Here is a 12,678-nt window from a genome sequence, read left to right as displayed (position 1 = left end):
TCCCTCAGGCGGCACTACATTAAAAACTGACATCATTGTGTAAAAGATCTTACTGCGTGGGCTGAGAAACACTTCAGAAAACCATTGTCAGTTAACACAGTTCGTCGCTACATCTACAAGTGCAAGTTCAAACTCTACCATGCAAAGCGAAAGCCATACATCAATAACATCCAGAAACACTGCTGCCTTCTCTGGGCCCGAGCTCATTTGAAATGGACAGATGCAAAGTGGAAAAGTGTGCTGTGGTCTGATGAGTCCACATTTCAAATTGTTTTTGGAAATCATGGACCTCGTGTCCTCCGGACAAAAGAGGAAAAAGACCATCCATATTGTTACCAGTGCAAAGTTCCAAAGCCAGCATCTGTGATAGTATGGGGGTGTGTTAGTGCCCATGGCATGGGCAACTTACACAGCTCATTTGAAATGGACAGACGCAAAGTGGAAAAGTGTGCTGTTGTCTGAGTACACATTTCAAATTGTTTTTGGAAATCATGGACCTCGTGTCCTCCAGACAAAAGAGGAAAAAGACCATCCAGATTTTTACCAGTGCAAAGTTCCAAAGCCAGCATCTGTGATGGTATAGGGGTGTGTTAGTGCCCATGGAATGGGCAGCTTACGTACACATCTGTGATGGCACCATCTGTGCTGAAAGGTACATCCAGGTTTTGGAGCAACACATGCTGCCATCCAAGCAATGTCTTTTTCAGGGACGTCCCTGCTTACTTCAGCAAGACAATGCCAAGCCACATTCTGCACGTGTTACAACAGCGTGGCTTCATAGTAAAAGAGTGCAGGTACTAGACTGGCCTGCCTGCAGTCCAGACCTGTCACCCATTGAAAATGTGTGGCGCATTATGAAGCACAAAATACGACAATGGAGACCCCGGACTGTTGAACAACTGAAGTCGTACATCAAGCAAGAATGAGAAAAAGTTCTACTTACAAAGTTTCAACAATTAGTGTCCTCAGTTGCCAAATGCTTATTGAGTGTTGTTAGAAGGAAAGGTGATGTAACACAGTGGTAAACATACCACTGTCCCAACGTTTTTGAAATGTGTTGCAGGCATCCATTTCAAAATAAGCAAATACTTGCACAAAAACAATAAAGTTTATCAGTTTGAACATTAAATATCTTGTCTTTGTGGTGTATTCAATCGAATATAGGTTGAAGAGGATTTGCAAATCATTGTATTCAGTTTTTTACATTTTACACTGCGTCCTAACTTCATTGAAATTGGGGTTGTATAAGATGTCTGAAATTTGGTTTGCGTTTATTAAATTCCACGCATCTTAAACGTAGTGTTCATGGCAGTATTCACCCTAAGTATTGAGATATCTCATAATCCTTTGTGCGCCAGAGAGTTGTTGCAGCCTCTTGCTACAGCTGATGAAAATAAATAAAACTGTACATTTTGGTTGTGTAATGTTCATTTGCAATTGTCGTCGTGTTTTCGCTGTGCTGTTTAAACCGCAGCAACTCGCTGGTGTGTAAAGGATTCTGGGTTAGGATCTGAGTGTCTGGGCGCCAGTAAATGGTAGTGTTCTATTTATTTTGACCCCGGTTATATCAGACTGTTGTCTAATCACAACTTGACTTTTGGCTTTTGCAAATGCCTTTTTTTTTTTTAACAAATAAAAAAAATGACATATTTTACAAAAGCACATTTATATGTAAACACCAACACACACTTCACATTAACGTGTTGGTTTTTACATAGAATGAATGAGTCAACCAATCAGTGTTAGCGGCGGCACATTTTACCCATAATCCCTTTGGCATCTGTCTGTGTTTGTTACAAAACTTCAGAATTAGTGCATTATTTAAAATTAAAAGATACGTGTTATGTTTTAACTTTGTACAAATGACAGAACTGACATTGAGTAATTCTATCTGTATTAATTTGATTTATAAATCAAAACCATAAGTCAAAACTGCTTTGTTTTCCAAGACCTCTGCCTCACGGTGACACTGTTATATATGCTGTTAAGGAATAATGCTTCACTGCTGCAACATATGTAGTAAACAGGAGCTTCCAGAAGTTGGCAGAGCGCACAAAGACAGAAGTGCTGACTCACTGTTTGGGTTTCAGTAGTTGCAATCAGTAGTTGCAAGTGTACCGGAGACAATACTGAAAGTTATCGGTTAGCTGTAGCTTCCGATAATTTTTTGGGTGGTTTATCGGTTTAGCTTCATAAAAGATAACTTTTCAGTTAGCTGATTAGCTGTTATCGAAGCTAACTTTTTGGTTAGCTGTTCCCACCACTGCCTCCAACACACTCTTAACGTACTCTTCCTTTAAAATGACCCCAGCACCATTTGTCTTCCTGTCCTCACCATGATACAACAACTTGAACCCATCACCTATGCTCCTGGTCTTACTTCACTTCCACTTGGTCTCTTGCATACACAACATGTCTGCCTGTCTCCTCTCCAGTATACAGCTAACTCTCTCCCTTTACCACTCATACTGCCAACATTCAAAGTTCACGCTTTCAACTTCCACCTATCTAGTTTCCCCTCTTCTCCCGCTGTCTCTGGATGTGTTTTCCTCCTCCTCCTCCTCCTCCTCTTCTTCTTCATCCAGTAGTAGCCCAATTTCTGTCAGCACCCTGTTGCACAACAGCACCAGTGGCGGCCATTGTTAACCCGGGCCTTGACCGATCTGGTATGAAAATTCAATTTGTTATCGGCATGTTTAATTTTGGTGCATTTACACCGGATTCCTTTCCTGATGCAACGCTCCTTATTTATCAGGGCTTGGGACGGGTACTCAGAATGTACTGGTTGCACACCCCATGTGAGTGAGTTACAACACCCCATAATGACAACATGAAAACAGTTTTTTTTTTTTTTTTTTAACTAATTTATTAAAGGGGATAGAGAATCAAAATCATCTTTTTCATGTTTTTGGTGTTAGTTCAGAGTCTCCCCGCTGTGGGGAATACACACAAAGTGCCAGCAAGTTTAAGAACCTCTATTTCAAGTATTTCTCCTTTTTTGAATTGCCCCTAGAAAACAGGCCAATCCGTTTTTGAGAGAAAAGTTACGTCACTTTTCACCAATAGCCCCCCCACACCCACACCCACCCCCTTTCACACACGCCCCTTCGAAATTAATTATTCATAAAGTTGTGCCCACGCATTCCTACCACTGGAAGAGGAGCAATGGTGAGCTACAGGTGTGCCTTCCCAGGCTGTCATAGCGGACTATGATCTTTACATATTCTTCCCACAGAAAGCAATGTACGCGATCAACGGCTTTTATTCATTTTTAACCGCATCCCCAGTACATACAGCCGCCGACTATTTCTTTGCTCTGCGCATTTCACGGAGGACTGTTTCACAAACCTTGCACAATTTCGAGCTGGCTTCAGTCATTTAATACTCAGTTGAGGGTCAGTTCCGACTTTGCGACAAAATCAACCCCAGCAATCAGTACAGCCTGTAAGTATCACATTTCTTTTGTTTTAATTTGTTTTTAAATTTATTTCGGATCGTTTTTTTAATTATCATTATTATTTTGTGACTGGACTTTATGTCACAGTCAGCCTCTGGCTGACTTCATGTTGGTGGGCGAGGAACAAGATTTATCACTCAACAGCAATGTTGAAACGTGATCTGTTAAATAAGTTAGTGAAGATTACTGTCGTCTTGTTTTCGCTACAACGCGCTCAACTTTTGTTCAGAATCAGCTTCTTATCACTGGTAATGACGCAGATTTCCTCTCACTCAAACCCGCAGCTTCACAGTGCTTTAAACCGTCATCCACAGACTTCAGTAGTGACACAAGTGCAGCAAAACGAGACGAGTCATTGGATAAATGCTGGGCTTTGTCCCGCCCATCGGAGGCTCTGCGTGTCTGGGGGTCTAAGGGGCAGTGGGCAGGCCTCGGCTGGCCCGGACGCCCAGCTTCTGCATGATGATTGGATGATCTGTCTGAGGCTGAATCCATTTTTGATTGACAGCGAAATGAACAAATCAGTGATCATTTTCATTCTGTTCTGAGTTGAACCGGAGACTTTCCTAATCCTCTTAGCGGCATTTTCAGTGAGAGCAAGGGCAGCCAATCAAACAACGGCAACCGATCAGCGCCAACACCTACGTGCTTTTCATAATGAGGTTGCCAAATAAGCTCCGAAACGACGCCATTAAAAGCAAACAAGGCATTCTAAACCCAGCATAGTAACATAGCTGTTTCAGAGAGCCTTTTAGGAAGGTTCTGAGCCATTACAGACCCAACCATTTTTGGGGGGGCTACGTATCACATCACAGAACAAGGATTAATGCCCCATTCAACCTCTCTCTATCACCTTTAAAAATAAAAAGTAAGAAATCACGCGTACTTAAGTATTCACACCCTTTGCTCAGTACTTTGTTGATGCGCCTTTGGCAGCAATTACAACCTCAAATCTTCTTGAATATGATGCCACAAGCTTGGCACACCTATCTTTGGGCAGTTTTACCCATTCCTTTTTGCAACACCTCTCAAGCTCCATCAGGTTGGATGGGGAGCATCGGTGCACAGCCATTTTCAGATCTCTCCAGATATGTTCAGTTGGATTCAAGTCTGGGCTCTGGCTGCGCCACTCAGACACATTCACAGAGTTGTCCTGAAGCCACTCCTTTGATATCTCGGCTGTGTTTGTAGGGTCACTGTCATTCATCTTTCCCGCAATCCTGACTAGTTTCCTAGTTCCTGCCACTGAAAAACATCCCCCCAGCATGATGCTGCCACCACCATGCTTCACTGTAGGGATGGTGCCTGGTTTCCTGAAAACATGATGTCTGATATTCACGGCAAAGAGTTTAATCTTTGTCTGGTCAGAACCGAGAATTTTGTTTCTCATGGTCTGAGACTCTTTCAGGTGCCTTTTGGCGAACTCCAGGTGAGCTCCATGTGCATTTTACTAAGGAGTGGCTTCTGTCTGGCCACTCTACCACACAGGCCTGACTGGTGGATTGCTGTAGAGCTGGTTGTCTTTCTTGATGGTTCTTGGTCACCTCCCTGACTAAGGCCCTTCTCCCCTGATCGCTCAGTTCAGACGGGCGGCAAGCTCGAGGAAGAGTCCTGGTAGATCCAAACTTCTTTCATTTATGGATGATGGAGGCCACTGTGCTCATTGGGATGTTCAAAGGAGCAGAAATGTTTCTGTACCCTTCCCCAGATTTATGCCTCAAGGCAATCCTGTCTCAGAGGTCTACAGGCAGTTCTTTTGACTTCATGCTTGGTTTGTGCTCTGACATGCATTCTCAACTGTGAGACCTTATGCTTACTGTACGGTATGGTATGTGTTGCAACAGTTAACTCTGGCTTGCTTAGTTTGCATTTCTCCCGCCAGCAGAACCCTTTTGTTTGGCAGGTGGAACACTTAAATATTGACGAGCACGTCACCAAGCGTGCTTACGCTGTTGCACGGCCCTGCCCCTCAACATGTAGGCAAAATTTAACATTATTTTATTTTTGTCTTGGTGGATCATAGGATTTATTTTCATTGCGTGCAGACTGCTTAAGAGTCAACTGATGTCTGTGGTAAACACTGACGTGAATGAATGAGGCGCTGTGACACTTTCAACTTTTAAAATAAGTTAATTGTCTCATTGTGACCAAAGAGCCAGTGTTCTCTGGTTCAGGCTGAGATGCACCAGGAGCAGAAAATCCACAAAAGACTTCTTTAAAATGTTATGTTTCTTCACCCATGACAAGGAATTAAAGTATTTTCAGACAAGACATCGTTTTCCAAAGTCAAGACACTTTATTTGTATAGCTTTTCATCGGGCTGTGATGCTGAATCCAACTGAAATGAACAGGTAAGATAAGACTTTATTTACTTGGTATGTGAATGGTTTTAATACTGTTCACATGACTGCAGCTTTCAGTTTGTCAGCCAATCACTGGACAGCATCAATGGATGTATTTCAACTTTGAGTAACTTACAAGAAGCGTGTGTCAACAGTCACATAACTTACCTGCAACTTATGTCCCACATATGTGGAACGTATGAGCCATACGCTGGCATACGTCGAACATATTGTGCATGCCCCAAATTTTTCAAGATACTCGATGTAATATGACGTACGAGGTCTATTAGAAGTATCCAACCTTATTATTTTTTTAAAATAATAAAACGCGCGGAACTCCTCCGCACATCTGTCTTAATGTGCTGAAAAAGTGCTGATGTCCATGTCTTTTCACAATTCCTGTGCTAGTCAGATGACATACCGGATCAAGACAGCGTCCAGTTTAAAAATGAATGGCACATTTCACTGTTACAGGAGTTTTTGTCATGGAAAGAGAAGCGCGGTGGAGCCGCTCAGCGCAAAGCAACGCCGCGATGAAGCCTCACGGGACATGTTCTGGCATGTCCAGCTCATGCACAATCACAATCGGATATTCACACGACTGGAAAGCAACCGGAATCCGTCTGAAATCCACCTGAAAGCCGTCCTGTGAGACCAACACCGAGGTGGTTTTGTGCCGCATAATGAACGGCTCCGTCGCGCGTCCCTCCGCTTTTCTTTCCATGAAAAAAACTCCTGTAACAGTGGAATGTGCCGAAAAAGTGCTGATGTCCACGACTTCTGTCTTTTTGTGAAAGTCAGACGAGGTCCCGGATCAACAAAGCCTTCACATTGGAAATGATCTGGTTGTTTCAGCGGGATCTGAGCCTGAGCACTGGGAGCGCACCGCGCTCTCAGCAGTTGTGGGCAGTCCTTAAAGCGGCAGTAACACTCCGTAATCTGTTTAATCCCCATAAAATCATCCCTGAAAGCCATATTATTTTTTCGAACGGTGTCCACCTGGAGGTCTCTCACAGTTTCTGGAAAAAAATTGATGCAGCAAAGCTCCAAATCGTTCAGACATTTATTCGCAATAAAAATCCGCCGAGAGGGGTGGACCATACCTCACTCAAAGCCTGCTCACAGGCGAATGACGCAACCGACAGGCATGAAAAAACTCACACATGCGCACGAGGATTCAAGCTTGTCTGACGCAATCACACGTGATTCAAATCCATATGGTTTTTAAAAAAATAATGTCGGATACTTTTCTAATAGACCTCGTATATCAGTGTGCTTCAACACGCTCTTAACTTATACAAAACTTAACCATAACTTATAGATGTATGCCGGTGTATGCCAGCCTTTTTTAATGTGATCGGCATATCCTGGCTGAATCACCAAGGTGTGACAAGGGTGTAAGGATGATCAGTGGAAACAGGATGCACCTGAGCTCAATTTTGAGCTTCATGGCAAAGGCTGTGAATACTTTTGTCCATGTCATTTCTAAGTTTTTTTTATTATTATTATTTTTAATAAATTTGTAAAAATCTCTAAAACTTTGACATTGTTATTATGGAGTATTGTGTGTAGAATTTTGAGGAACAAAATGAATTTCATCCATTTGGAAATAAGGCTGTAACATAAGAAAATATGGAAAAAGTGAAGTACTATGAATACTTTCCACACTGTTCTTGTTAGCAGGGTAAAGTTCACATAACAGATGATACTGTTTGTTTTTTTAAAAAAAAACAGTTGTTGTTCTTATACTCTGCATTACATGGAAAAATGCTTTCTTGGGTGTCAGTCAGTATGATGATTAAAAAAACGCAACCCTTTTGACTGGCCCACATGTCTCTCGCCATGACAGCTCCAGGGAGTGAGGAGACTGTTATATTTCGGCGAGAACGTAGCACATTTCGCCGACAAGCAGTGCGGCGGCGGCACAACGCAGGAAGTAACCCCACCCCACCCACTTCTCTAATTGGATCTCCTCTCAGGTACGCCATGCATGGAATGGGAAATCTTTTCTGTAAAACCTGGTTGTGTTGCTTTGGTATGAGCATGTTACCAGGTGGTACTCTTTCCTGTCCTTCACTATTTCCCGTCGCTGGCACCACTTTGTGTCTGTTGCTTTGCATGCTGAGACATTCTAGACAATGTATCATTGGATGACTGAATCCTCTCTACATGGGATATTTTCCTCCACTTTTTGTTAAGTCTCTCTCCCCCCCCCCCACCCCCACCCCGTTGTTGTGTATAACTCAGAAATTTTCTTTCAGTTGAGCTCATGTAAAGGAAAGACACAGCATCAAATGTATAGACTTGGCTGACATTCTGTCTGCTCATCGGAACTGCATGAGTCATTCGATAATACTGGCTTCTTGCTGTATCATATCACTTTGCACCTTTGACGACCTTTCACAGAAGAGGACTAAAATTGATATTGATCATTGTAAAAAATAAATAAATTAGAAATCAAAGATTTAAGTCAGCTGTTTTGGTAACAGGAATATGCTGTTTTGTTCTCCTTAATACAAACTCATTAGTATATCTTAAGGCTATTATTGTTTGGTTGCTTTTTTAGTGATGTGTTGAAATGGTTGCCTCTAGTGTGTTCATCAGTCAGTCTCTTTACTACAGGGTAATTTGAAAAATTTTGTATTTTATTTTTTCCCTTCATATTTTTGCATTTAATTTACATGAGAAGCTAACTTGTTTCAAACAAAGTCCAATTATGAGGTCCAGAATAATGGTAAATAACAGTATTTTATCTCTGTGGTTTAAAAAGTTCTTATAAAAAACATAGCCACAATTGTCAAGGGTGTAACAGAGTTTACAATCATGATTATTATTCTTGTACAACCTATGCTTTCTGTCTTCTTTCAGGAGTTGTGGTGATATGTGGAATGAAGGAAGGCAATCAAAGAAAAAAAAAAACAGCAATTATTTTCATCTGCAGATATTCAGATGTGAAGAAATGGAGACATGAGTTTAAATGTCAACTGTCCAAAGTAATGGAGAGTGTGGTGGAGACTAGAGGTGAAGAAGAGAGTGCAGGCAGGGTGGAGTGGGTGAAGAAAGGTGGCAGAAGTGATTTGTGACCGAAGAATATCTGCAAGAGTGAAGGGGGACGTTTACAAGACAGTAGTGAGACCAGCTATGTTGTACGGCTTAGAGACAGCGGCACTCACAAAAAGACAGGAGGCAGAGCTGAAGATGTGATTGTCTTTGGGAGTGATGAGCATGCAGGATTAGGAATGAACATATCAGAGGAACAGCTCAGGTGGGACGGTTTGAAGACAAAGTCAGAGAGGCGAGATTGAGATGGTTTGGACATGTGCAGAGGAGGGACCCACCCAGGGTATATAGGGAGAATGATGCTGAGGATGGAGCCACCAGGCAGGAGGAGAAGAGGGGGACCAAAGAGGAGTTTTATGGATGTGCTGAGGGAGGAAATGCAGGTGGTTGTTGTCATGACAGAGGAAGTTACAAAGGACAGGGTGAGATGGAAACAATTGAAATGCTGTGGTGACCCCTAACGGGAGCAGCTGGAAGAACAAGATATTCAAATGTGATATTTTAAATATGTCAGGAGTGTAATGCCCTCAGCCTTGTAAGCATTACACACCTGATGATTTTGGCCACTTTTATTTTTTTATTTTTTGTAATGTTTTAAAGCATTAAGATGAAATGTTATTTACCACAATTCTGGACATGATTTGACCCAAGTTATCTTCTCATTATGTGAGTGAATGCTGACGTATGAAGGGAAAAATAAAAGTAGAGGTTTTTTATTGTTTCCCTAAAGTGTTGTGTGAGCTAATCTTGAATAAAAATCTTTTTTTTTAGCACTTACTGTCCCAAATGGCACTTTCCATGTGAGCTGTCATGTCTGATGTTGTAGCTTTAGCACAGACCACATTGTAATTGAATTGTCACAGGTTTTCAGCTGACAGTAATTCTTCTTCCTTTTTGCCATCTGAGCAAACCCCTCAGATGTGTGTGCGGCATCCAATAAAAATGAATGAATAAATAAATGTTTAATGTTTGTAATAAGAAAATTCTTAAAAAGCCTTGTGAAAGGTTTCCTGGCTGGTGCCATCATGAAGGTTGACTGCAGTTAAATGTGGATCTGTTTTATAACAAAGACACCTGTAAAACATGTGACTCAGATTGTTAGTCATTTTTGGTCTTTGCCTCACGTAGTAAAATGTCTTGTGATCAGCCCCTACACTCAACTCCAAACACCTATAAGATAGAGTTGATGCGAAAAAAGTGTTTATATCAACTTGATGATAACCTTTGGCTGCCTAGAAACAACACAAACCAGATTTATGGAAGAAGAAACAACACAGGCAGCTATAATGTCTGTTGACATCAGTCTGTGAAGTGTTTGTTGAAGCCATAAATTCGGAAACGTGTTGTGAGCCTCCATTATGGCAAGTAGAGTGCACATCACTTTACCCAAGATCCCTCTATTGGGAAATTACTTGTCTTATTATCCACCATCGTGGTGATGCTGTGTGGCTACACTATTCCCCGTTGGCACTTCTCATTTCCTCTCCTTCTCCCTTCTTCCCTAACAGTCTTCAGGAGGCTCTCAGCCAGGCCTCCCAGCCTTCTACATCCCAGGTGAAATGTCAGCTATCCAGAACCCCATCCCAGGTGACTGTGCTAAGTGCAAGTGTTTCCCTGCTGGCCAGGAATGGAAGCACACACCTGGAGGGTTCTCAGGACAAGGCCTCAACAGTTGGTGCTTCCAGCTTGCAGGATGACTTCGGTAGGAAGCACATGAAAAGGACTGAGATGTTAGGAAAATAGAATTTCTATGAAATCATCCCAGAACTTTAGTTTGTGACAAAGTTTGCATGTGACAGCTATGAGTGTCTAATTACTATAGGTGCCCTTGTTTTAGGCGTGTCCTCGTTGTTTCTTAGTCTGCAGTGGAAACGTTGCTATGGCGGTGGTATGGAGTTGCTTGAAGAGAATTGGTCTGTTATGAATGTTGCAGTCAGTCATTAAAGAACATAATTATCCACAGTCAGTGGACTGTTGTGATCAGTCAAAGCCCTGCAGTATTATCCATGCTCCAGTTATCTCTCTCTGTGATGTACTTTCTGCATCCAGGACTTGAGTTCTCTTCAAAATACATTTTGTCTCTGTCACAGCATAGTGCCTTTTACACCCTGTGCAAACAAATGTGCTTGAAGTTGCTTTTGACATCTATATTCTCTGCATCCTAATATAAAATCTGTTTCGTGCAGTCTGGCTTTGGGACAGAATATTTTTTCTAATAGCTGTCATACACTCTGCCTTCATACCCGAAGTAAATGGATTATTGCTCCTGCTCATAATGTGCCCCAGTGCTGATTACGTTTGAGAAACCTGGTGATCTGTGTGTGTGTGTGTGTGTGTGTGTGTGTGTGTGTGTGTGTGTGTGTGTGTGTGTGTGTGTGTGTGTGTGTGTGTGTGTGTGTGTGTGTGTGTGTGTGTGTGTGTGTGTGTGTGTGTGTGTGTGTGTGTGATATAAGGGTGATTAATCATTTTTGTCTTTTTTGTCATTTTTTGTCATTTTGTTACCAGTATATGATGTCACTATTTTGACAAAGTTTAACTTCGTCCCTGGTCCTGTGTAATATATGAAAATGCAACATTCGTCACTCAAGTTAATGGAACACGTGCCATGTGCTCAGTTAACCACATAAAGAAAATATTTTCTATTCCTGTTTTATATAATATGATGATGGTCATAATAATTTTTTAATTGTTTCTATTTTTTTCTTTTTTTCTATAGTATATACTTTAACAACATACATACACAATGCTGCACAACATTAGATATACAGAAGTTAGAAACAAACACAAATTAAAAACATTAAGAAATCCCACCCACTGTTCTTGATTGTAGGCCGTTTCAAATAATAAGTCTTCAGTTGAGTCTTAAAGACCTCTCTGCAACTCATCAACTGTAGTTTACAAACCCTGGCAGAATTTTGGATTTTTGGCCATTTTTCAGAGAATATGAATGATAACATTAAAGCTTTTTTCACTCACGGTTAGTGATTGGGTGAAGCCATTTATTGTCAAACAACTGTGTTTACTCTTTTGAAATCATAATGACAACACAAACTACCCAAATAACCCTGATCAAAAGTTTACATACCCCTCTTCTTAATACCGTGTGTTGCCCCCTTTAACATCAAAGACAGCTTGGAGTCTTTTGTGGTAGTTATGGATGAGGCTCTCTGATGGTGAAACTGCCACTGAATTTGTCTTGGACTTTATTTTCATCAATTACGAACAAATACAAACAGTATGGCACTCTCTGGTAAATCTGCATGGACTAGACAGTTCTCAAAAACTGAGTAACTGTGCATGAAGGAGAAGAGTGAGGGTACATGATGTCTCCTAACCGGGCAAAATATTGATGAAGTACCCGGATCTTAATGCATCTTCAATGGAGATTCGCGACTGAACACACTCGGAAAAATGCTTGCAAAAAACATGTTAAAATGCCATTTTGACCTGGATATCGAGCCAGTAAAATTAAATGACATTAAATTATGTCAGTAAAGTATTAAGCTTACTCTGACACACACACATTCCCAAATATTGAAAGTTACACGGATCTGCGCTGTTCAAGCTGCTGAGCTGAGGCGTCCTGCTGCAGCTGCTGTTCAGCGCAGCGCGTCTCCTAAAACCATTACAATACATTTATTTATATATATATATATATATATATATATATAATGTACGAGGTCTGTTAGAATAGTATCCGACCTTTTTATTTTTTTCAAAAACCTGATGGATTTGAATCACGTGTGCTTGCATGAGCAAACCTTGAACCTTCGTGCGCATGCGTGAATTTTTTCACGCCTGTTGGTTGCGTCATTTGCT

General features: G+C 41.4%; 1 protein-coding gene across 1 annotated transcript in view; it reads left to right on the top strand.

Annotated features, from left to right (window-relative positions):
* Positions 1-12,678, top strand: part of pcnx1 (pecanex 1) — a 123,798-nt gene that overhangs the window by 30,477 nt on the left and 80,643 nt on the right. Inside the window, 2 exon segments of the mRNA XM_034159965.1 lie at positions 7,649-7,778; positions 10,368-10,561. Of these exon segments, the coding sequence (XP_034015856.1) occupies positions 7,649-7,778; positions 10,368-10,561 (324 nt within the window).

Source organism: Thalassophryne amazonica, chromosome 19 (genome assembly GCF_902500255.1).
Source record: "Thalassophryne amazonica chromosome 19, fThaAma1.1, whole genome shotgun sequence".
In the NCBI taxonomy this organism is placed as follows: domain Eukaryota; kingdom Metazoa; phylum Chordata; class Actinopteri; order Batrachoidiformes; family Batrachoididae; genus Thalassophryne; species Thalassophryne amazonica.
Note: the sequence above shows the minus strand (reverse complement) of the source record. Positions and strands in the feature narration are given on the sequence as shown.